Here is a 26,799-nt window from a genome sequence, read left to right on the forward strand (position 1 = left end):
TTGACTGACCAGGTCTCTCCAGATCTCCCAACAATGCTATTTCTAGGGTAAATTTTACATTAATGTTATTTTTGTAGCCATTCCAGAAACTGAGACCAGAAACAGGCTACCCGTGGGCAATACCAGAACAAATGGTCTATTGATTCTATATCCTTGTTGGTGGCAAGAATTCTGTACAATAATTTTAGCAATCTTGCGTCATTTTATATATCAACTTATACACCTTGTGCCATGGAATCGGTTAATCAAAAAATCTCTTCCCAGCAATTTTGCAAACTGTATGGCACAGCTGTCAACATCCTGGTCCTCAAATGAAACTGGTATACTATTTATGCTATTTTAGTTTCTCTGCCGGTTTTGATATATTGGACAGACAGATCAGTTCCCTACCTCCTCCCGCTGCCACCGGCCTCCATTTTCGGGGTAATGCTATAATCAATTGGTTGTAATCTTGGATTGAGCAGAGCTTCCCACACAACTCCATTAAAGACATAAAATACCTGTATGGAATGGTAGACTTATCAACCAGCACATTCGAGTTCAATCATATTTATCAATATATCATCATATTTGTGGTAATATTTGTTCTCTTTTTTTTTTTTTTACACAGATATTTACCTATCCATGGTTGCAGGATCTTGTCTATCTTACTCGTTTTCTATTGAAATTCATTTTGGAGAGCTCATTTGGGGCGGCAGGGTAGCCTAGTGGTTAGAGCGTTGGACTAGTAACCGGAAGGTTAGGTACAAATCTGGCAGTTAACCCACTGTTCCTAGGCCGTCATTGAAAATAAGAATTTGTTCTTAACTGACTTGCCTGGTTAAATAAAGGTCAAATAAATAAAATTAAAATAAAAATTACAGATTTTGTGATATGAATCCTAAGTATGTCTACTTCACCATCAACCCATTTTAAAGGTTAACTGTAGGGTAATATAAAAGTTGTTTTTAAGGATCCAATATGTAATATGGTACACCTATCAAAGGTTCCGAGAGGCCAGAAAAGTTATCTAGATCTTCAATGAGACATTGCAGGGATCTGCTTGTGGACTTAATATAAAACTTATTGACATCCATGGACAACTTTGTTTTTAAACCTTGGATTTCTAATCCTCTAATGTTGTTATTTGATCTGATTTTAATAGCTAGCATTTTGATGGTTATAACAAATCAATATAGTGACAGTGGACACCCTTGTTTAACTTCTCTTGACAGTTCAAAACTCTCTGAGAAGTAGCCGCTATTTCCTATTTTACACCTGGTTACTTTTCATCCTGATCAGAGAGTTTTGGGCGAGACATTGGAGATAATATACAACAACTACTAGAAGTAATAGAACAACGTGTGTGTAACAGTGATAACACCAAGTAAAACTGAAATGATAACTTAAAACACAAAATATAAATATTCATTAACAAACGTATAGCTTATTAGACACATTTCCACTTCCTGAACACATATTACTTAAATAAAAAGCATATCCTTTTCTTGGTAAAACGCAAAAGTAAAACTTAAATAAATACAAGTAGTCTTTCCACCATATAGTCAGACACATTCATCTCTAGCAGTGCAAGAGATGCCATGCTTGGTAATCATAGAGGATTTTGAAAAGGCATTTGATAAAGTAAGACTGGATTTTTCCATTTCGGTGAGTTCAATGGGTAACAGTACCTGGTAAAACCTTAAATTCTGATTTGTATGCATTTCGCTAGTATTTTTGCATCACAACATTGAAGTGTAAGGGGCTCCAGTTTTTTAGACTGGATCTTTTTATTTGCCATCTGGATCTTGTTTTAGTAATAGTGAAATCAGACTTTCCTGCGGAGTACCTGACAAATGACCATTTCTATAGGAGTATTTAAAACAAGCTAATAATGGAGCTTTTAGTATGTCAAAAAAGGCTTGATATATCTGTTCCATCAAGCCCTGGGTTTTTTTTTTTTTTTTTTCCAAAAAAACATTGAGCGCCATGATGAAACTGGCTCTCATGAGGACCGCCACAGGAAAGAAAGAATCATAGGTACCTCTGCTGCAGGGGATAAGTTCATTAGAGTTAACTGCACCACAGATTGCTAGCCCAAATAAATGCTTCAGAGTTCAACTAACAGATACATCCCAACATCAACTGTTCAGAGGAGACTGTGTGAATCAGGCCTTCATGGTCGAATTGCTGCGAAGAAACAACTACCAAAGGACACCAATAATAAGAAGAGACTTGCTTGGGCCAAGAAACACAAGCAATTGACATTTGACCGGTGGTAATCTGTCCTATGGTCTGATGAGTCCAAATTAGACATTTTTGGTTCCGACTGCCGTGTCTTTGTGTGACACGGAGTAGGTGAACGGATGATCTCTGCATGTGTGGTTCCCACCATGAAGCATGGAGGAGGAGGTTTGATGGTGTGGGGGTGCTTTGCTTTGTCTGATTTATTTAGAATTCAAGGCACACTTAACCAGCATGACTACCATAGCATTCTTCAGCGATTCGATTTGCGCTTTCATTTGTTTTTCAACAGGACATTGACCCAACACACCTCCGGGCTGTGTTAGGGCTACTTGACAAAGAAGGAGAGTGATGGAGTGCTGCATCAGATGACCTGGCCTCCACCATCACCCAACCTCAACCCAATGGGGATGGTTTGGGGTGAGTTGGACAGCAGAGTGAAGGAAAAGCAGCCAACAAGTGCTCAGCATATGTGTGATCTCCTTCAAGATTGTTGGAAAAGCTGGTTGAGAGAATGCCAAGAGTGTGCAAAGCTGTCATCAAGGCAAAGGGTGGCTACTTTGAAGAATCTCAAATCTATTTTGATTTAACAAAACTGCGTTTAAGAAAAGTACAACATGTCTAAAGATTACTTTTCAACATTGCTTGCTCACTTCATAGAAAATGTAATATTGTATCCCCTTTTCATGACGGTGTAAAATATCTTACCTGTGATTAAATGTTTTCCACAGACACCGGGTGCACACATTTCCCACTCTCCCACGTCGAATAGCCTGAAGCCACAGAGCTCTTCTCGCAGGCTCTATTTCCCTACGTGGGAGCATTGTGAACCTTAGGTCAGAATTTTAGACTTGTTTACATGTACATTGAACCACACAGCAGCTTTTAGGCATGTTCCTGTATAACAAACAATTTACAACGAAGTTGGCTCTTTTACAATGGAGGTCAATTGGAAAGAATGTTTGTTTTCCCCAATTTGTGGGTGTGGTTGAGGGGAATTCCTTATTATTATTATTATTATGTGAATGTCAACTCAGAGTATGGCTGCCTGGTATTGTGATGCAATCATTTCCATGGTAATGTAGACTGTTCATTCAAACTCATGTGGCTCATGCAATGGGATGTATTTATTTGAATGTCAATTGAGTTGAATCAACAAACCACAGCACATATTGATGGGTACACTTTCTGCTTTTACTTCCTGCTTTTAGTCCACCCAGTATGCCATCATTGACTTGAATGGGGACGTTCTGTTCTTTCGATTTCAATGGCAGCACATGCAGTCAGGAGCGAAGGAGAGGGCAAAATGTGTTTGTTTTTTTAAACTGCTATTACGGTGACCGCTGTCGTTTTGACTGACTAATAATCGTCATCCAAAATTCCATGACCCTCACAGCCCTTTTTCTTAGCCTCTGAGAGTAAAATTGCTCACACAAAGGTGGGCCAGCAGGGGGGAGAAAGCGATTGAGGGAGCGATACAGAGAGGTGATGTACAGATAAGGCTGAAGGGAATGTGTATGGAATAGAGAATGAAGGCGGGTTGTGTTTAGTAAATGAGGAAGGTGACATAGTGGAGAGAAGGGAATAAGGGATGGACAGAGGCGAAGGAGAGGGGAATTGAAGTGTGCAGGTTGGGTGAAGGGATGTGAAGAATGCCATGCCCTGTGTGTGTGTGTGTGTGTGTGTGTGTGTGTGTGTGTGTGTGTGTGTGTTAGCATATCTGATCTCTGCACTCTAGTTGAAACAAGGGGCTCGGCTCAGGTCAGGACAGGGAGTGTGTGTGTATGCAGTGGCGTATATTCGTGGATGCCAAAAGGAAGCCTGGCAGCCCCAAAAACTGTACAAAGATAAAAGTATGAAATACTTTTACTTTCATCTCTCGGTGTTTCGTAATTTTCTTTAAATTCGCAAGAGGCTGACTTGCGGTAACTCTCCAGTGTTCTAAATGGATATTTGTTTACTAGTCTGAAAATGTCAGAAACATTACCTTGACTGACCATGGTTGTAATGCGGCTTTTGATTGTCCACCGCTTTTCTTCCCCCTGGCTTGACTTCCCCAGTGATTTTACCCACGCACCGCTACTGTGTGTTTGTGTACATGGTCTATGTCTCTCTGTAACGTGTATGTGCGCGTGCAATGTATATGTTTTTTCATGTCTCTCTATAGAGTGTGTGTAAATGTGTGATTAGGGTCAGCTCTTCCTTCCTCTGTGTGTCTCTGTCGCCATCGCCCTATCACATTCTGGAATGCCCGTGGGCCCTCTGACATCACTGCCACGGCTCCCTTGCGCCATAGCAACAAGAGATTATGCATCTGTGTCGGCAAAAACAGGAAGCCCCGTTAAATATTCTATCCCCTTCTAATCTCTGATATAGGGTCATCATACACTGTTGGCACTATGGGTCAGATACAGAGAGCCAGATGAGGGAGGGAGGAGAGATAGATATGGGGGGGAGAGAGACTGATGGATTGAGGTGTTGGAGTAAGATACAGTATTCAGAAGTAGATATAGAGATATAGCAGATAGCTATATAGTTTAAACAGAAAAATTACAGATACAGAAAGCAATGCAGTGTAGCCAGATAAAGGACAGGGGGAGAAGAGGGGGTGGGACACATGTAAAGAAAGAGGGAAAGGGATAGAGCCCCACAGTGGAGGTGTCATAATACCCATAAAATCTAGCGGTCAAACAGGGAAATGGTTTCAATTGTTTTTCCAGCTTTCATTTTTCCCATAGGGGACTTTAGAAACACTTAAAATAAGGTATGTTTCGTATATAGGCTTACCCTGGCGTGTTGTTTTGATAACCTAGTAAATCTCTCTAGGGCAAGGTGCCTTTTATCAATATATTCGGATCTCTTTACTCTCAGCTTTGAAAATGCTAATTAAGCATCAAAGTAGACGACATGCAAAACTACAAATCCCTGCAAGCTCCTGCATATCATCTGTAGCTGATACCTTTGTTAACAGATATTGTGTCAATTTAAAACTCGCCAAAGACAGTTCACAGAATCGTCCATTTAAAGAAATGTAGCCTATTTATTCATTACCACATTTAGCTAACATTAGATAGTTAATCCAGAGATTCTTACCTTTGCCTCAATTCAGCAGTCTCTTCCAGATCATGGCATTTGTAGTTCTTTATGATAGCCACATTAGCAGCTAATTAGCATTTAATTTTGGGGGGGTAAATACAGGCGAATATATTAATAAAAGGCCCCTTTTTCGAGAGAGATTTATATGGTTATCAAAACACAGTTTCTAAAATCCCCTATGGGGAAAATTAATAGTGGAAAAGTGATTGGAACCATTTCCCTGTTTGACCTCTAGGTGTTATGACTCATACTGGGGTACTCTATTAGAGGGATGATATTTGTTAGGTAGTGTGTAATGGTATCAGAGCTGAGATCACGGCAGCAGAGCTAAGCCTAAGGTAATCCACAAAGACCTCAACTGCACCTGGGACCAAACAGCACAGTACCCTCTGACTGAACCACAGTACGATACGGTGCTACATCATAAACGGTACCTCAATGTGCCCCCATGAATGAGCTAATACAACCATGTAATTAATTACAAGGTGCTGCATCACAAACTGTATCTCAGCATATACTGTGCCCTTGTGGAAAACCAATACGGTTCAACCAATATAGTTTTTGAAAAATATCATGGCCAAAGTTCCAGAAACTCAGTTGTTCTGTTTTCTCTTGCTCCTATTCCCCCCTTCTTTCCTCCTTCCTCTCTCTCCTTTCTCCTTAAATCAGATTTTCTGTTTACAGTAGTTCCATTCTGCTGAATAGCTGTAATTAACATTCTAATGAACTAATCGCAGGATTCCCGTTGTGTTTCAAAGTTAGCGAGCTGCGTTCAGAAGCTTTTCGTTACGTAATGCCCGGGTAACACTGGAAGCTCCATTCGTGTGTGTGTGTGTGTGTGTGTGTGTGTGTGTGTGTGTGTGTGTGTGATTTATTAAAACAATAATGGGAGTAGACAAGGACTCAATCAGGCACGTGTCCTAGCGAAGCCCGTTTAAACCTCCTGCACCAGCTTTGTACCAGACAAACACACACACAGCCCTCTGTCTGGCCCACTAGATGAAAATAGCATTGGAGCCACGGCCCTGTAAGGTAAACAACGTGTCGGCATTGCCAGGTTGGGTGAGGGGAGTGTGTGTTCTATAAAACGTTTTACTTTAAGATTTTAGACTGGTGAACTAGCTTAATTCTGCCAGTAAGTGACACGTCTGTGTTAGATCTGCTGACACGAAGTGACATCCGATCAGCTAGGAAGTCTGTTTCAGATGACTAGCTATGTCCTTGCTGCAATAATGTAATGTTTCTCTCTCTATGTCTGTGACCAAGTAAAGCAGCCTCACTGACGGGGGCTTGCTGTACCTGGGGTGGCAAGTAGCCTAGGGGTTAAGAGCATTGGGCCAGTAACTGAAAGGTCACTGGTTTGACCCCCCCCCCAAGCCAACTAGGTGTGCCCGTAAGCACTTAACCCTAATTGCTCCTGTAAGTCGCTCTGGATAAGAGTGTCCTGCTAAATGGTGTAAAATGTACTGTTGCTGGGTTTGTCAGTGATTGACATCAATAGATTTGTAACCAGCTTCTGTATCTGATTGTAGGGAGAGCCAGCAGTGTCATGATGGGGTGCATGCACACACACACACAGATGAATGCGTGCACAAACAAATGTTCTGTCTCTCTCTTCCTCCTCCATCCGTTCCCTCTCTCCTACAGATGTGTATAGAAGAGATCATGCTGAGATCGCTCCCAGGCAACAACTTCTCCCAGAATGCTCACTAACGAACACCCATTTTTTGGTGTGAAATTCAGCCCTGAAATTATTTTAATTACTACTTGTGTTTATCTTTTATCTCTCTCTGTTTTTAACTTTTTATAAAAGGCCTCCAGAACTCACTCTAAAGGAGTCATACAAACAAACAACAAATATGAGAAACGACAAATAACTGGAAAAAATTGAGCCCAGTGTGCAGCCTCGTTTCAGATGATGACTATCATAAAGCGTCTCAGATTGGGAGTGCTGATCTAGGATCATTTTAGCCTTTTAGATCATAATGAATAAGATTACAATGGACAGGGGGAACCTGTCCAAGCACTCTTACTCTGAGAGGCTTTGAGTACACTCCCATTGTAATTAACTAGCCCTCTATAGTTTGAAAATGCTACGGAAGAACACAGTCCAAGATGTTGTAATCAGAAAAGGGAATAGTGTTATTTGTTGTAATTGCATTTCCTCTGAAGTAGATCTTTTTTCCTGTGGAGTGGCTCTGGTGTGTGTGTGTGTGCGTGCGCAGTAGACAAGCAGATAACCTAAGGCAGGGTGTTCCTCCTCCTCTTATTGGATAGAGGCCTCTAGGGGACACATCAATCCTTATCTTAGCCCCCGGAGCTGCTGCGACTACATACACAGTCTTGTATAATTACAGTGGGGCAAAAAAGTATTTAGTCAGCCACCAATTGTGCAAGTTCTCCCACTTAAAAAGATGAGAGGCCTGTAATTTTCATCATAGGTATACTTCAACTATGACAGGCGATGAGAATCAAAAAAATCCAGAAAATCACATTGTAGGATTTTTTATGAACTTATTTGCAAATTATGGTGGAAAATAAGTATTTGGTCAATAACAAAAGTTTATCTCAATACTTTGTTATATACCCTTTGTTGGCAATGACAGAGGTCACAAGGTTTTCACACACTGTTGCTGGTATTTTGTCCCATTCCTCCATGCAGATCTCCACGGCGTAGTGTGTTACTGGTGGTAGGCTTTGTTACTTTGGTCCCAGCTCTCTGCAGGTCATTCACAGGGCCCCCCGTGTGGTTCTGGGATTTTTGCTCACTGTTCTTGTGATCATTTTGACCCCACAGGGTGAGATCTTGCGTGGAGCCCCAGATCGAGGGAGATTATCAGTGGTCTTGTATGTCTTCCATTTCCTAATAATTGCTCCCACAGATGATTTCTTCAAACCAAGCTGCTTACCTATTGCAGATTCAGGCTTCCCAGCCTGGTGCAGGTCTACAATTTTGTTTCTGGTGTCCTTTGACAGCTCTTTGGTCTTGGCCATAGTGGAGTTTGGAGTGTGACTGTTTGAGGTTGTAGACAGGTGTCTTTTATACTAATAACAAGTTCAAACAGGTGCCATTAATACAGGTAACGAGTGGGGGACAGAGGAGCCTCTTAAAGAAGAAGTTACAGGTCTGTGAGAGACAGAAATCTTGCTTGTTTGTAGGTGACCAAATACTTATTTTCCACCATAATTTGCAAATAAATTCATTACAAATCCTACAATGTGATTTTCTGGATTTTGTACCTACCTATGATGAAAATTACAGGCCTCATCTTTTTAAGTGGGAGAACTTGCACAATTGGTGGCTGACTAAATACTTTTTTGCCCCACTATAACTTTGTAGGGACACACAATTCATTCCCATTCAAAATCCTATTTTCCTTAACCCCTAACCCTAGAACTAAACCTACTACTAGTGGTGTCACGTTCTGACCATAGTTCTATTATTTTATTATTTGTTTTAGTATGGTCAGGGTGTGAGTTGGGGTGGGCAGTCTGTTTGTTTTTCTATGTTGGTTTTTGAGTTCGGCCTAGTATGGTTCTCAATCAGAGGCAGGTGTCGTTAGTTGTCTCTGATTGAGAATCATACTTAGGTAGCCTGGGTTTCACTTTTGGTTTGTGGGTGTTTGTTTCCGTGTGAGTGTTTTGGCCACACGGTACTGTTTCGGTTTTGTAAATTCACGTTGTTATTTTCTGTTTAGTGTTCTGAGTTTGAATTAAAAAATCATCATGAACACTTACCACGCTGCACTTTGGTCCGATCCTTACTCCTCCTCAGACAAAGAGGAAATCCGTAACAAGTGGGGATTAATAGAATCTCCCCAGTTGGTAAAATGTTTGTTCTGGTCCCCACAAGTATAGTTAAACACATCCAGGAACACACACACACACACACACACACACACACACACACACACAGGAATTGTAGGTCTGCTGAGAAAATGCATCCTATAACATTTTAACATAGAATAGCTAGATTATTTCAATCATTCAGTCTACAGTAGCTGCAGATGTGTGGTGTTCAATGTAGGCCTGCATTCCATGAGACTTTTGGGGAAAAAAACATGTAGGGTTTGACATTATCCTGTTTATCCACGTGTCCTTCTAACAAGTAGGTGACTGAAAATGTTGTTGTTTTAATGCAAGAAACCACTTTACAAAATAAAATGCATTATTATTCCCATACCAATATTACAGAGAATCAGACAAATGATGCTCTCCTCTGCCTATTGTCTACTTAGGCTTGAATAAGCTGTCTCAAAATACAACACTGCCCCTTTAAAATAAAATACAAAAGCTGTTTACCTGACTCATTAAACTACTCACAATACCCCATAATAAAAAGTGTTTTTTAGAAATTGTTGAAAATGTATTATACATTTAAGAAAGAACTCACCAGCTCGCAAAGGATATGAACAAAATGTGTGCACGTGGTTACATGCACCTCGCTTTGATCTCAAAACAAGCGCATCTACTCAGAACCGCTCATGCTGTGAACACAGTCCAGTTCAATGTAAATGACACTGATCCATATATGGCAATGTTCTATTTGCATATAGGCCTACTGCAGCTCTCATTTGTTTATGCCTCACCGGTCTGTGTAGAGTACGGACTGAGTAGTGCGTGTCAATGCAATAAAATCCTACTCTGTGTTCTACCTACAACAACATCTCTTGCATAGTTAATTTTGTTTCAGTGTGTTGCATTGAAAGTGGCTAATATTGTGTTGATTCGACCACAATTGCCACAGTAAAGGGAAATGTGAATAGTGTTAACAGGGAAAACTCTAGAACAGTGGTTACCAACCTTTTCTGAGTCAAAATCACTTTGAGTCAAAATGCAAGCCAACATGACTTAAATGTACGCCTATGCAACATTAACCAATTAAAAACTACTGTAGCAATGATAATGAATTGTTGTTCAGGCCATAGAAATGTATGGCTTATAAAGGTGTTGAATACAAAGTGTTGACAGTGCTGAGTAAGAAAAAAACAGCAGCACTTTGCTGTATTTGTAGACTGTCTCTCTCTAGTCATGGTTTTAAACATGTTGAAGTCTCACAGTATTAACTTTGCTGTAGATTTCTTATGCCTGCTACGTTACTGCAGACACGGTAATCTGAGCTCTCCGATTGGTCAGCGTTAGGCCTATAGTGCACTTGATTTTATCTCTGGGCCCGCCGGGAAGGCAGAGTTTACCTTCATTCCACATGAAATGGTTCAAAATGGCAACAGTTTGCAAGGGTGCACCTACTGCCAACAGCCCATGACTGTAATGACCGATGCTGGAGATGAGAAGCAGGTACGGGGAGTAGAACATTTAATATGGAACAGACATCAAACGGGACAGAGACCGTATGCAAAGACAAACGAACATTAATCCTGAAGCAGGGAACAGACAGATATAGGGGAGGTAATGACCCAGGTGATTGAGTCCAGGTGAGTCCAATAATCGCTGATGCACGTGACTGGATAAGGCAGGTGTGCGTACTGATGGTGACAGGAGTGCGTAATGCTGGGGAGCCTGGCGCCTTCGAGTGCCAGGGAGGGGGATTAGGAGCAGGTGTGACAATGACAAATACATTTTTTTTAAATGGAAGAAAAGGCTTTATTGTTTAGGGTTTGTTCAGAAATGTTTTGCGATCGACTAGGAATGCTTTGGAGATCGACCGGTTGGTGACCACTGTTCTCGAAAGTTGAGTGAAGTTCAATCTCGTGCTTCTCTCTGTGGGTTGATATTTCTGCTCGGCAGTCCCAGAGAGCTGCACGGACGCAGCTTAGAAGGAACATTGGTTCCAACCAAATGTGACAGACAGGCCTCCCTTGGGGTAAGTAGGGCCCAATGGAGAATAGGAAGGTCTTTCATCCACCTGTGTGTGTGTGTGTGTGTGTGTGGGGGGTGAAGATGAAGGCTTTTCATCCTTCAGACTGTGACAAAGGAAACGGTTTCAGCGAGGAGGCATAGAGATGTGTTTTAGGGTACAAAGAGAGTAACGTACCCACCCTTTCCTCTCATCCCCCATTCACTTCTTGGCTGTTTCAGAGTATATTTCTCATTTGATCAGAGAGGCTTGCCCCCACACTGATAGATTGTGGGTACCCATGGAGTTGTTTGTGTTAGCAGGAGCTGAACAACGTATGATGTGCACAGTGGCACCGGTCCCCTCTGATTGGAATATAGAGAGTGAGAGTGTGTGCGTGTGTGTGCTTGCGAAAGTATTTCTTCACTGCTCAGTGATTCTGACTCTCTCCCTCTACTCTCCATCCCTCCTCTCTCACATTGTATCTCCCTCCTTTGCCTCATCTTCTTTATGTGTGTGATTTGATGTCGTCGTCCTCCCCCACCCCCCCAGGTGAGTGAAATGAGTTAGTAATGGAGTCTGTGTGAGACCCAGGCGCCCCCCTGCCTCTCCCCAGACACATCCCAGGCAGGGGCCTGTCTCCTGGGCTAGAGAAAGCCAGGCAGCCCCCTTTTTAGAGCATGGCCTCCAGGGGTGGGTCATTTCACTGGCGGCAGGGGGCTGATTCCTCCTCTGCGTTCACATTACAGGGCCAGCAGTATCTCCCTACCCACCTTACAGCGTACTCCTTTTGTGCACACACACATATACAAACTGTTGCTACCCAGGCACATCCCTCTGTCCATCCCCACACCTTCCCTATCTTTTCTCGTAATCTGTGATGTCATGTAAGGAAACAAGAGGTTTATACTTCCTGCCTTATTCTCATTTTAAGCAGCTATGGGATTACACACATACTGCAGACAGTGTGTTCAGAGATTACACTAAGTGCTACTGTATGCCCTTTAATTAATACATTATTTTTACTTCAGTTTATTTTAGTAACTACTTTCTTAACCAACAATGCCGTTAAGGGCGTGTAAGTAAAGTATTCGGCACGTGACAAATAACATTTGATTGGATTTGATATTCATCCCCCTTGGATTTTTTTTTCACATTTTATTGTGTTGCAAAGTGGAGTTTAATATATTTAATTGGGATTTTTTGTCATTGTATCCCTCATTTAATCAAAGTATATTGAAAGCAGGTGCTTCCACATAGGTGTGGTTCCTGAGTTAATTAAGCAATTAACATCTAATTTTGCTTAGGGTCATGTATAAAAATGCCCAGTTGCCCATTATTTTGGCTACCGTGGCTAGAAAAAGATTTCTCAGTGACTTTGCAGTTCTCTGTCATTGGATTCTGGAGAGATCATTTTTGAGATCCATGTAGATCCGCAACAAATCTCTGGTGTCTGGTTTGGAGATGATACAGTGTAGCCTAATACAGAAGCATGTCTGTTCTATGAAATAAATTCCGAAATAAATGTATTCTCAAATATATTATTTTCTCTGTTACGCTGTGTGCACTGAACTGACATGCATGATTGTTGCTGACACCCTGATGTTCTGATGAAGGGAATGAAATAATTAAATATTCTATAATGAGCTCAACTCAAACACCGGTGTGTAGCCTACTGTACCTGCTGGCAAAGTATACTGAACAAAAATATAAACTTAACATGCAACAATTTCCAAGATTTTATTGAGTTACAGTTCATATAAGGAAATCAGTCAATTGAAATACATTTATTAGGCCCTAATCTATGGATTTCACATGACTGGGAACACGGATATGCATATGTTGGTCACAGATACCTTAAAAAAAAGGTAGGGGTGTGGATCAGTAATCCAGTCAGTATCTGATGTGACCACCATTTGCCTCATGCAGCGCAACACCTCTCCTTCGATACAGAGTTGGTCAGGCTGTTGATTGTGGACTGTGGAATGCTGTCCCACTCTTCAATGGCAGTGCAATGATGCTGGATATTGGCAAAAACTGGAACACGCTGTCACACACACAAATCCAGAGCATCCCAAACATGCTCGGTGACATGTCTGGTGAGTATGCAGGCCATAAGAGAACTGGGACATTTTCAGCTTCCAGGAATTGTGTACAGATTCTTGCGACATGGGGCTGTGCGTTATCATGCTGAAACATGAGGTGACGGTGGAGGATGAATGGCACGACAATTGGCTTCAAGATCTCATCACAATATCTCTTTGCATTCAAATTGCCATCGATAACATGCAATTGTGTTTGTTGTCCATAGTTTATGCCTGCCCATACCATAACCCCTCCCCCACCATGGGGCACTCTGTTCACAATGTTGACATCAGCAAACGGGTAACCAACACAACGCCATACACGTGGTGTGGGGCTGGTTGGAAGTACTGCCAAATTTTCTAAAATGACGACAGGCGGCTTATGGTAGAGAAATTAACATTCCAATTTTGGAAACAGCTCTGGTGGATGTTCCTCTAGTCAGCATGCCAATTGCATCCTCCTTCAAAAATGTATTCATCTGTGACGTGTTGTGTGACAACTGCACATTTTAGTGGCCTTTTATTGTCCCCAGCACAAGGTGCACCTGTGTAATGATAATGCTGTTATATCTTCTTGATATGCCACACCTGTCAGGTGGATGGATTATCTTGGCAAAAGAGAAATGCTCACTAACAGGGATGGAAAAACACATTTGTGTACAAAATTTGAGAGAAATAGGTATTTTGTGCATATGGAAAATGGGACCGACCAGCTCAATTCGGTCTTGTGTAGCAAAATTTCAGTTGGTGTTTTTTACATTGGATAAAAGTAGAGACTCAGAGCTAAAACATGGTATATCATTGTTCTTTGTCCATACCCATTCAACATCATTCACACCCTCTTAAGCCTTAGCCACACATCTTTACTTGTTCACATGTAAGGCAATGTGCTAAACAGAGAGTAAGGTAGTGTACTAAACAACCAACGATTTCAAGACTAAAGGCTGCTTTATACAACGTCTATCGGCATGTCTGTATACAGTCCATGACATCATGAACATTCTATTGTTGTCCGCAATCAAATTTGTCTTTATGAAAAAGTATAAACACAAAATCGACAGGCTATACATGACATCCGCAGCTTGGTGGTCCACATAGCATAACATCAGTAAACCCATCCGTTTAAAAATGTATTTAGTATATGTTAATCTAGCAAACCAGGCAACTAAAAGCAACTTTCTAAACCATTTTTTTGGTAAGTTTCTAGCTTGCTTGCTAATGTTAAGTTAGCTGGCTAGCCAGTTCAAATAATGACCATAGCTGACAACATCTTAACTTTAGCTAATTTCTATTCATTATAACAGGAAAATAAACTCACAACAAGATCATTATTTAAAATAATATTTTTCTGAGGATCCCCATTAGCTGTTACAAAAGCAGCAGCTACTCTTCCTGGTGTCCCCACAAAACATGCAACATGACATAATACAGAACTTTCATAGACAAGGACAGAACTGCATCAATTTAAAAAGGCACACATAGCCTACATATCAATACATACACACAAGCTATCTAGGTGAAATTAGGTGAGAGGCGTTGTGCTGTGAGGTGTTGCTTTATCTGTTTTTTTTTTTCAACCAGGTTTGCTGTTGAGATGGGAGTTCCGTGCAGTAATGGCTCTATATAATACTTTATGCTTTCTTGAATTTGTTCTGGATTTGGGGACTGTGAAAAGACCCCTGGTGGCATGTCTGGTGGGGTAAGTGTGTGTGTCAGAGCTGTGTGTAAGTTGACTATGCAAACAATGTTGAATTTAACACAATGTTTCTTATAAAAAGGAGAAGTGATGCAGTCAGTTTCTCGTCAACTCTTGGAGACTGGCATGTAAGTATTAATATTAACCTCTGATTACAATGAAGAGCAAGACATGCCGCTCTGTTCTGGGCCAGCTGCAGCTTATTAACGAGATCTTTCCTTGCAGCACTCAACCACACGACTGGACAATAATCAAGATAAGACTAAACTACAGCCTGCAGGACATGCTTTTTGGAGTATGGTGTCAAAAAAAGCAGAGCATCTCTTAAATACTGACAGACCTCTCCCCATCTTTACAATCAGTGAATATATATGTTTTGTCCATGACAGTTTACAATCTAAGGTAACACCAAGTAATTTAGTCTCCTCAACTTGCTCAAAAGCAACACCATTCATTACCAGATTCAGCTGAGGTCTAGAACATAGGAAATGGTTTGTACTAAATACAATGCTCTTAGTTTTAGAGATGTTCAGGACCAGTTTATTAATGGCCACCCATTCCAAAACAGACTGCACCTCTTTTTAAGGGTTGCAGTGACTTCATTAGCTGTGGTTTACTGATGCGTATATGATTGAATCATCAGCATACATGGACACACATGCTTCGCTTAATGCCAGTGACCACACTTTACATGTTTGACATTAGAGAAGCTTCCATTAAATAAAACCCTCTGAGTTCTATTAGATTGCCATATCATGGATTCAGAGCTGAGGTTGAAAAGCCATAACACCTACACTACCGTTCAAAGTTTGGGGTCACTTAGAAATGTCCTTGTTTTCCATGAAAACATGCATGAAATGAGTTGCAAAATGAATAGGAAACATAGTCAAGATGTTGACAAGGTTATAAATAAAATGTAAAAAAATTTGGCTCCAAATAAGTAAATTTGCTCCAATTAAGCACCGTCCTCAGGGTATGGCATGGCGTTGCAAAATGGAGTGATAGCCTTCCTTCTTCAAGATCCCTTTTACCCTGTACACATCTCTCACTTTACCACTACCAAAGCTCCCCCAGACCATCACATTGCCTCCACCATGTTTGACAGATGGCGTCAAGCACTCCGAGCATCTTTTTAATTTTTCAGTGTCTCAATGTTCTTCTTTGTGATACCGAACACCACGAACTTAGATTTGTCCGTCCGTAACGCTTTTTTTCCAATCTTCCTCTGCCCAGTGTCTGTTCTTTTGCCAATCTTAATCTTTTATTTTTATTGGCCAGTCTGAGATGGCTTTTTCCTTGCAACTCTGCCAAGAAGGCCAGCATCCTGGAGACGCCTCTTCACTGTTGACATTGAGACTGTGTTTTGCAGGTACTATTTAATGAAGCTGCCAGTTGAGGACTTGTGAGGCGTCTGTTTCTCGAACTACACACTCTAATGTACTTGTCCTTTTGCTCAGTTGTGCACCGGGGCCTCCCACGCCTCTTTCTATTCTTGTTAGAGACAGTTTGCGCTGTTCTGTAAAGGGAGTAGTACACAGCGTTGTACGAGATCTTCAGTTTCTTGGCAATTTCTCGCATGGAATAGCCTTCATTTCTCAGAACAAGAATAGACTGAGCCATTTTGAGTCTAATCGAATCCACAAATGCTGATGCTCCAGATAGTCAACTAGTCTAAAGAAGGCCAATTTTATTGCTTCTTTAATCAGAATAACAGTTTTCAGCTATGCTAACAAAATTGCAAAAGGGTTCTCTAATGATCAATTAGCTTTTTAAAATTATAAACTTGGATTAGCTAACACAACGTGCCATTGGAACACAGGAGTGATGGTTGCTGATAATGGGCCTCTGTATGCCTATGTAGATATTCCATTTAAAAAATCTGCCGTTTCCAGCTCCAATAGTCATTTACAACATTAACAATGTCTACACTGTATTTCTGACCAATTTGATGTTATTTTAATGGAAAACAAATTAGCTTTTCTTTCAGAAACAAGGACATTTCTATGTGACCCCAAACTTTTGAACGGTAGTGTATGTTTTCGCAACAACTGATTATCGTCAATAATATCAAAGGCTGCACTGAAATCTAGCAGTGCATTTCCCACAATCTTCTCGTTATCAATTTCTTTCAACCAATCATCATTCATTTGTGTCAGTGCAGTACATGTTGAGTGCCCTTCTCTATAAGCATGCTGAATGTCTGTTGTTCATTTGTTTACAGAGAAGTAGGATTGTACAGTTTGCTAAGATCTGGCAGCAAGCTGATAGGTCTGTTAGAACCAGTAAAGGCCTCTTTACCACTCTTGGATAACAGAATGACATTGGCTTCCCTCCAGGCCTGTTGACAAATACTTTTCTCTAGGCTCAGATTTAAGCTATGACAGATACGAGGGGCTACAGAGTGAGCTACCATTTCAGTAGCTGTCAATGCCAGGAGGTTTGTCATTGTTGATCGATAGCAGCAATTGCCCCACCTTTCCCATACTTAACTTTTCTTTCATTGTTTTGTTTTATTTCTATGCATGAGGATGATGGCTTACTGTTCGTTGTTGCCTAAGTTTGCCCACTTTGCCAATGAAATAATCATTAAAATAATTGGCAACATCAAAATGGTTTGATGAGTTGAATTTTTCTTTCTGCCCATAATTTCATTTAAAGTACTCAAGTTTTTTTTCCGTCATTCTTTATATTATTGATCTTGGCTTCATAATACAGTTTCTTATTCTTTTTGTTGAGTTTAGTCACATCATTTCTCAATTTGTAGTAAGCAGTCAAATGTGCAGCCAGACTTATTAGCCACTCCTTTTGCCCCATCTCTTTCAACCATACAGTTTTTCAATTCTTCGTCAATCCATTGAGCCTTAACAGTTCTAACAGTCAGTTTCTTAACATGTGCATGTTTATCAATACTTGGAAGAAGAATTTCATAAATTCATCAAGTGCAGCATCTGGATGCTCCTTATTAATCACGTCAGAACAAAAAATATTTTTAACATCATCCACGTAAGACTCACAGCAAGATCTTTTGTATGATCTCTTATATGCTATTTTAGGCCCAGCTTTTGGAATTTTGGCTTTCCTGGATATAGCCACAATTGGACTTTGGTGCAGGTCATGTTGTTTGTCATCTCTGGTACCATCAATTACCATCTCTGGTAAACACACTATATAAATTAAAATCACGTTTTATTTGTCACCTGCAGAAGGTATAAACTGTACAGGGAAATGGTTACTTGCATAGTGGAATCTTTTGTTTAGACATGTAGCTATCTAGCTAAACAATGAACCATAATCCCAACTCATAACGTTACTATCCTGTATGAATCTACAGGTGGCTAAAGCTAACCAACTAGGTTCTATGTTACCTAGCTAGCTAACATTAGGCTATAACTAGAAATGCAAATGGCTCTGGGGTACGAATATTATTACTACACAAATTATACACGTAACATTTGCTAGCAAGCCAGCCAGCTAACATTAGCGAGCTATCTAACAGTACGCTTTAACTTGCAATGAATTTGACTCGCTGACAAAATAGAAATGTATCATATCTGAAAATGTAGCTAGCTAGACTCTCTTACTCATAGACATGGATGAATGCTTTTCCCCTCTCTGTTACGGATGCCATGGTTGCCCTTAGTTTGAGGATTTAATCCGAAGATGTGTTTCTTGCAGTTCTTCGTGATATCTGTCAAAAAAGCTGCGTTAGAAAGGATTAGCTACACATACTGAGCAGCTCATGTTTTAGACAGAAGCGTACTACATGCCAGACGAATCCAAACTCATCTCGGCATGTCGAGCCCATCCATTATCTCAGCCAAACATGGCTAGCGGAAAGGTTCCAGACTTTTCCCATGTCTAAACCAACTAGGCTCGTATTTTTTTTAACTATTATTCGTATTTACAGATAACATACACGTTTGTTATTAAGGCACATGAAAGTTCTGGGATCTTTTATTTCAGCTCATGGGATCAACACTTTACATGTTGCGTTTATATTTTTGTTCAGTGTAATTCAAAGCTTATACTTTAACATTCAGGATGGAACTTTCCAGTGCTTTCCAATGTGCAACATTTCTTAATGCAATCTAGGCAAAACACAACACTTTTGGCCTCCTACAATTGTGTGTATGGCATTATTTTAAAAATGAATTTACAACCTGAGTTTCAAGCATGGTTTAGGGGCAGCTGCTCTTAAAGGGGGCAATGGTGTCTTAAAAGGGCAATGATATACTTTGTTATATTATAGAACCCCCCCAATTGAACATGCGGGAGGCCGCTTTTCCACCATCATCATAAAAAAGCACCAAATGATGGAATTTCTCATGGAACAATGGTGTCGCATCCTTCCAATAGAGTTCCAGACACTTAGAATCAATGCCAATGTGCATTGAAGCTGTTCTGGCAGCTCATGGTGGCCCAAGGCCCTGTTAGGACTAGGGATGGACAATATATCAGTGAACATATCGGAATCGGACGATATTAGCTAAAAATGGCAACATTGGCATCGGCCCAATGACTAGTTTAACGCCGATGTGCAAAACCGATGTCAAAGCTGACTATATAAGCTATATAACGCAGGTAGGTGACATAATGATGCCATGTAAAAATGTAGCGCTACATGTGCAACAACGCATTCCTAACCTAGCCCACAATGTCTGCTGTGTGGATCTAGCAGTCAACAAGTCGAGCAGTCATTTGAAAGAGTAAGAACATTTCAGTGAGACAACTCAAAGGTGAACTCCGTTAATGCCAAGATAATGGAATTCATGCCCTTGACAATCAACCGTTCTCTTTCGTGGGTGATGTTGGCTTTCGCTGACTGGTCGAGCACAGGTACACACGACCAAGTGCGTTATTTTTCAGATGTTGTCCTACCGGAGTTACACAGTGATAGTGTCACTGATATTAGCTTCACGACTGACATTTGGACCAGCGATATCAGCCCCATGAGCATGCTGAGTCTGACAGCACAGTGGGCACAGTCGTCGAGGATTTTGTACTGAGGAAAGTCGTACTGCATGCTCATGAATGTGCTGGTTGTCATTCTGCCATTTCAAGTGCAACACTAATTAAGACACTTTATTTTGGTGTTTCCTTTATTTTGGCAGTTACTGACTGACTAGGTTGGAACCCTGGGCTCCTGCACGCCATAAGTCTGTGTGTGTGTCTTTGTGTGCTTGCGTGTGTGTGTGTTGCGATGCACAGGCAGAAACTGGGGCAGATGCTCTCATGAGAGCATCAATATCCCGATTGGGGTTCCACACACACACAGCTGCCACACACTGATAATGTAATTAGGTATGAATGGATCCGTCTGGTGTAACCAGTTGTAATGGACTGAATGAACAGTCAACTACTGAGCAGTCTTTCTTTCTCTCTCTTTTTCTTTGTAGACAGTGTTGGACCACTGTGTCCGCTCTATTCAACATTGACGGAGTTTAAACTGTTTTTTCTGGGGGGCATGCTCTCTTTTTATGCACATGGTGTGCTTTGTGTGTGTGAGCTTTGTGTGCGCGATCAGTGTGTGTCTTTAGAGCAGGGATGGCCAACTCCAGTCCCCGGGGGGCTGACTGGTGTCACAAGTTTGCCCCAACTAACACACCTGACTCCAATAATCAACAAAACACGATCTTTGGTTTAGAATGCAATTAGTTTGATCTGCTGTGTTTGCTCGGGTTGGGGGGAAAAGTGAGACACCACTCCAGCCCCGACGACTGGAGTTGCCTACGACTGGTCTCCTCTCCCTCTGGCACTTAGTTGATCACTTAATGTCACTGGTTGGCTAGGGAGTTCACACACCTGGTTTCACTAATTAAAAGGAAAGTATGAAAAGCAGCAGACTGTTGCCCTCTAGGAGTTGACTTTCACATCACCTTTTTTGTCTCACCCCACTCTTTCACCACATTTCTCTCCACCCCCCGCCCTTCTCTCTATCCTTCCAACTCTGTTTCCCCTCTCCATCCAGCCCCCTTTCTCCCTTCCCTTTCCATCCCCCTCTCTCTGACCCACTATCAGTCTGTGTTTGACAGCCTGAGCAGTAATGGTAATTTCATAGCTGTCAGTACAACACAGGGTTTCAAGAACGGTCAGTGTCAGGCCTTAATTAGACTGTCAACACACACACACACACCATTCCAAATGTGTGATTATATACACACTAATCACATCTTAATGGTACGTTCTTGATTGTGGTCGTAGCTTCTGTCAATTTAAAAGTCACTGTGTAAGTGGTTTGTTTAAATGACACATATATATATATATATATATATATATACACACACACACTCATACCCAAACACACAAGCAGCACACAGGCATTAAGTCATGATCGTCTTCCATCTAATGCTACGTAAAGTGGTCTCTTAGTGTTGTTATCCGGGCTCACCCTCATCATCTTTGTCTATCAGTATCCCCTGTTTTGTCTTCTCTTTCCATAGCAATCACTTCATCACATTATATGGGTCATTGTTCTATTGGTTCTCTCTTTGTTACATCTCCTAACAGACAGTAATGTTGTCTTTTGGATGAAGTGACATTGATCTCTCTCTCTCTCTCTCTCTCTCTCTCTCTCTCTCTCTCTCTCTCTCTCTCTCTCTCTCTCTCTCTCTCTCTCTCTCTCTCTCTCTCTCTCTCTCTCTCTCTCTCTCTCTCTCTCTCTCTCTCTCTCTCTCTCTCTCTCTCTCTCTCTCTCTCTCTCTCTCTCTCTCTCTCTCTCTCTCTCTCTCTCTCTCTCTCTCTCTCTCTCTCTCTCTCTCTCTCTCTCTCTCTCTCTCTCTCTCTCTCTCTCTCTCTCTCTCTCTCTCTCTCTCTTTCTCTCTCTCTCTCTCTCTCTCTCTCTCTCTCTCTCTCTCTCTCTCTCTCTCTCTCTCTCTCTCTCTCTCTCTCTCTCTCTCTCTCTCTCTCTCTCTCTCTCTCTCTCTCTCAACAACAACAACAACAACAACAACAACAACAACAACAACAACAACAACAACAACAACAACAACAACAACAACAACAACAACAACAACAACAACAACAACAACAACAACAACAACAACAACAACAACAACAACAACAACAACAACAACAACAACAACTCTCTCTCTCTCTCTCTCTCTCTCTCTCTCTCTCTCTCTCTCTCTCTCTCTCTCTCTCTCTCTCTCTCTCTCTCTCTCTCTCTCTTTCTCTCTCTCTCTCTCTCTCTCTTTCTCTCTCTCTCTCTCTCTCTCTCTCTCTCTCTCTCTCTCTCTCTCTCTCTCTCTCTCTCTCTCTCTCTCTCTCTCTCTCTCTCTCTCTCTCTCTCTCTCTCTCTCTCTCTCTCTCTCTCTCTCTCTCTCTCTCTCTCTCTCTCTCTCTCTCTCTCTCTCTCTCTCTCTCTCTCTCTCTCTCTCTCTCTCTCTCTCTCTCTCTCTCTCTCTCTCTCTCTCTCCCGCAGGGATTCAGAGAGTCTTTACTAAACCATAGTAGACAGTTCTAGACACTCTTAGCAGAGCTTAGAGGGCTTGAGGGAAACGAGTGGGCGAAGAGGGATGCGCAGGGTTTCCTAAAGCTCTGTCCTGGAGACCCCAGGTGGTGCACGTTTAGTTGTTTTTGCCCTAGCTGCCACACACCAGATTAAAATAATCAACTCCTCACTAATCCGCTGTGTAGTGGAGTGCTTGGGGGAAAACCTAAATGTGCATCCCCTGGGGTCCCCCGTTTGGGAAACCCTGTATTCACAGAGTAGCTGTTGCAGGTGTACAGTAGGTCCACCAGGTAAAGACGTATTTCGGGAAATGACGCAGCAGGTGAGGTGCGACAGGTGCCTAGGAGGACAGGGTTTTGTTTGTTCAGCCTCCACTACATCCCTGGTGGTGGGAGGGTGCGGTGGAGGAGTGATAAATGGGCTGTGAATGGGGGTGTCACACTATCTAACCCTCTTCTACAATACAGATAGACCCCCTGCAGTCGAGTCCAAATTGGATCCTCACAGTGCTCTCATTTAGAGCGCCCGTTAGAGCTTTGGTTAGTAGAGCGAGACGATGAGACACAGGAAGGAGGAGGAAGTGTGATTTTCCACTGGCTGGCTGTTTAATGCTGCTCTAATTCTCCTTCCCGTTGATCCTCATCTCCACACAGCTGCTGTGTTTACACGCACACTCTGCACAGCCAAGGAATGGAGAGATCACACACAGAGAGAGAGGGAGAGAAGGTGTGTGTGGCAGAGCGACATGGAGGAGAGAGAGAGTGCCAGGGAGGGGATGAGAGATGTGAAGAACGAAATAGAGCGAGAGTCAGGTCTATTGTACTGTAATTTCTCCATTGACATGATTCAATTTGCTGTGGCGACTTCTTCATACACTGGCTCTGGAGTAGAGTGGCTCATCCTCTAGTGTGATAGTGTGTGTATGTCTGTGTGTGTTTGTGCTCATGCAGTTTGTGTGTGTGTGTATATGTGTGTGTGTACAGTGCGCGTGTGTTTCAATGTGTTTGTAGAACTGCTATTTTATGAATATAGAACAGAGTAATAGAGCCATTGTAAAACACCTGCAGCCTGTGGTGCTAGGAGCCAGTGTGCCAGCGCTTGGCTGTAAACGTGGCTGACTAGCTGTGCTCTCCAGGGGTAGAGAATAAAAACCAACTTTGGACAACTGGCTGCTTCTTACCACAGAGACGTATGCTTCTTCTCTCCTCTCCTCCTTCTCTCCTATCTCCTCCCCACCCCTCCCCTCCTCTTCTCTAACTGTGTTATTTGTCTCTCTTACAGGCTGGCAGACCAGGATAGTGATGGCCACGTGAGCTTCAGAGACTTTGAGTGTGTCATCAGCTATGGACAGGCCAACAGCTAACTGAGAGTGGACACTCAGTTCCTCTCTCCTCCTTGGACTGGACAGTTTCGTTCTGGCCAACATCTAATAAAAATCAACAATGGAACAACTTGTGCAGAATGCATTTTGGAACCCACTGTTGACTTGCTTCTGTGCCACCTCTGCTACTTTGACAGAGAACCAGTGACCCAGCCACCTCTGTCTCCCTTTTTACCCCCTTCTCTCTCTCTCACTCACTCACTCACTCACTCACTCACTCACTCACTCACTCACTCACTCAACCCCATTAAGCAGGTCCCATCCCATAATCCCCCGCTCTCCCAAATGCACTTCCACCTGAGAGAGAGGGGGAGGGAGATAGATAGAGAGGGGAGAAGAGAAGGGATGAAGGGGTATCCAAATTTAATATTACCCCTGGTAGTAATAATATTGGATTTTTAATCAGGCAGGGCTCCAGGACAGCCCGAGCTGCGCCTCCATAGCTTCTCTGTATTATAAAGCCCCGGTGAACAAGGTCATATTCATTAGTGCACAAAGTAGTAAAACACATTGCAACAGAACATTAAAAATATAACTTATTTGACATGTTCAGGTAGTCCCTCCCAGGTTTCAGTACATTTGGTGCCTGATGAACAGGACCCAGGGCTGCTGCTCCAGAGGGGATTTGCCAGCGCTATTCTTGTTCCCGCCAATTACAGGACTGTAAATACAATGTTTGTGTTCTGGAGAGATTTATGACGACGGCACTCCCGTCTGAATAAAGATTAATTTGTTTTTGTAATCAAAGTACCCGAGTATTGGATCTGTGTGACGCAGAGAGACACAAGTGCACACACGGCATACAAATGCATACACACTCAGTCAAAAGCTTACATGCACACTCATATGAACACACAAACATTGTTGTTTAAACACAAACAGTCTCACAAGTCTCTCTCTAACACACACACACACTCAATTACTCTCACTCACACACATTTGTTTGTTTCATGTATCCATCAAAGAGGACTCGGGGGGGGGCTGTGAAATAAGGAAATGGACTTGAAGGGAAATATAATCAAGCAGTTGTTTAATCAAATAGAGTAATTGTCTAATCCTGCCTCCGTCTCATCTTGAGGAAGCAGCGGTAGCGGCATCCGATACGTACTGGGACAAGACACTTTAATCCACTCTCTTACTGGATTAAACCAATCCTCCCATTCATTCTACACAACATCGGGTTACGGAGAGAGAGAGAGAGAGGGAGGGGGATAAAGAGAAGCTATGAGGTAGAGAAGGAGAATGGAACTGATACAGAGACATGAGAGAGGAACCGATCTAGCGAAAGAAATGGGGAGAAAGAGAAAAAGAGGCAGAGATGATAGTAGCAGAGGTTGTCCAGTAGCAGAGGTTTGGCATGGGTGGGAGGCAGGGAAGGATGCATGCTGGTCTATTGTGCTGCTGTTGCAGGACACTGACTTGGCTGAAACCACAGCACAGACAGGCTCTGTCTGGCTGGGTTAGGGGTCTTTTGTATATTTTTATTTGGCCATTCCTCAAACTCTTACCATCCATCCCTCTCTCCTCTTGTCTACTGCCCATGCCAACCCACTGTTGGAGAAACTGGTGCTTTGTGCTGTTTTCTGTGCTTTTCCCATCCAACAGAACCTGTTAGCCTAGCCTAGACACCAACAACCAAACAGCAGGCCAAACACATTTCAGCTGGGCTCAAGGCCAGGCCGGGTAGGTGGGGCTCTAAAGTGGGACAAATGTGGTTACATATGTGACAGTATTTTTGCTGTGTGACCTGGAGTTTTATTTTGGGAGCACCAGTGTGACTAAAAAAAACATTTAAAAAAAGGAGTACTGGTCTATTAAGCTTGATAAATGTCCATTGGTGTGGGGGAGGGGGGTGTAGGAAGTCTGGGTGGCAGGAAGTGACAGGGGAGCAGGTAGCTGAGTAGTGGTGTCTTCAGCCGCCTGATGGTCTTGGGGTAGAAGCTATTGGCCAGTCTTAGTTTTAGCCATGATGCTCCTGTCCTGCCCGCGTCTGAGGGATGGAAGTGGGGAGAACAGGCCGTGGCTCGGGTGGCTGAAGTCCCTGATGATCTTCTTGGCCTTCCTGTGACACCCGGTGTTGTATGTGTCCTGGAGGACAGGCAGTCTGCACCCCCAATGGCGCGTTCGGCTGTGCATACCACTCTCTGTATTGCCTTGTGGTAAGCGGTGTTAAAGTAGCCAAACCAGGCTGGTGAATAATGCTAATCACTAATTAGCTAGTTGACTAGCTAAATGCCATTTAGCTAAATGACTAGCTAGGGCAAAGCAAACGTTAGCTCTAATACATGTTAATATATGCCATTTAGCTGACGCTTTTATCCAAAGCGACTTACAGTCATGTGTGCATACATTCTACGTATGGGTGGTCCCGGGAATCGAACCCACTACCCTGGCGTTACAAGCGCCATGCTCTACCAACTGAGCCACAGAAGGACCACATGTTGTTACCAGTGGTGGTGTGTAGATCAGCATGTTGTTTTCTCAACAGCATGTTTTGAATCAGATGGCGTATTCGAAAAAAATGTCTCTAAATGCAACATTTATTCAAATTTGATTAGGGTCCACTGGGAAACACTGAACAACACTGGTTCCTACCCTGTCATAACTCCTACCTGGCTTTTTCGTTTGTTGTCATGCCAAACAACACCAACCATGAAATTAGAATAGATCATTCTATTTCTATGATTCCAACAGTTCACCCAGGTGTATATCGCAAGTCAAATCGCAATATTTGGGTAAAAAAAATCGCAATGGGATTTCTTTGCCCATATCGTGCAGTCCTACTGGCAACATGGTAACTTTACCAGTAAATGCAAACATTTGGTGACACAGAAAGAAAGGAAAAGTGATATCTTCCTCCGGAGAGTAGGAAGTAGGATTTATACACTGCTCCAAAAAATAAAGGGAACACTTAAACAACACAATGTAACTCCAAGTCAATCACACTTCTGTGAAATCAAACTGTCCACTTAGGAAGCAACACTGATTGACAATAAATTTCACATGCTGTTGTGCAAATGGAATAGAACACAGGTGGAAATTATAGGCAATTTGCAAGACACCCGCAATAAA

The 26,799-nt window shown here is 42.2% G+C and overlaps 1 protein-coding gene across 10 annotated transcripts in view; it reads left to right on the plus strand.

Annotated features, from left to right (window-relative positions):
• efcab11 (EF-hand calcium binding domain 11) overlaps positions 1-24,474 on the plus strand; it is a 72,587-nt gene extending 48,113 nt beyond the window's left edge. For 6 of the 10 annotated variants that reach the window (XM_052486545.1, XM_052486544.1, XM_052486547.1 and 3 more), the window contains 2 exons: positions 14,979-15,024; positions 15,122-16,562. In XM_052486545.1, coding sequence (XP_052342505.1) covers positions 14,979-15,024; positions 15,122-15,367 — 292 coding nt within the window. In that variant the 3' untranslated portion in view covers positions 15,368-16,562. Of the gene's footprint in view, positions 1-2,515; positions 3,009-6,966; positions 9,109-14,978; positions 15,025-15,121; positions 16,563-23,627 lie in introns of those variants that run through there. The other 4 variants (XM_035743440.2, XM_035743443.2, XM_035743442.2 and 1 more) reach the window with 3 other exon arrangements.
• Positions 24,475-26,799: the final 2,325 nt, after the last annotated feature.

Source organism: Oncorhynchus keta, chromosome 29 (genome assembly GCF_023373465.1).
Source record: "Oncorhynchus keta strain PuntledgeMale-10-30-2019 chromosome 29, Oket_V2, whole genome shotgun sequence".
Lineage (NCBI taxonomy): Eukaryota > Metazoa > Chordata > Actinopteri > Salmoniformes > Salmonidae > Oncorhynchus > Oncorhynchus keta.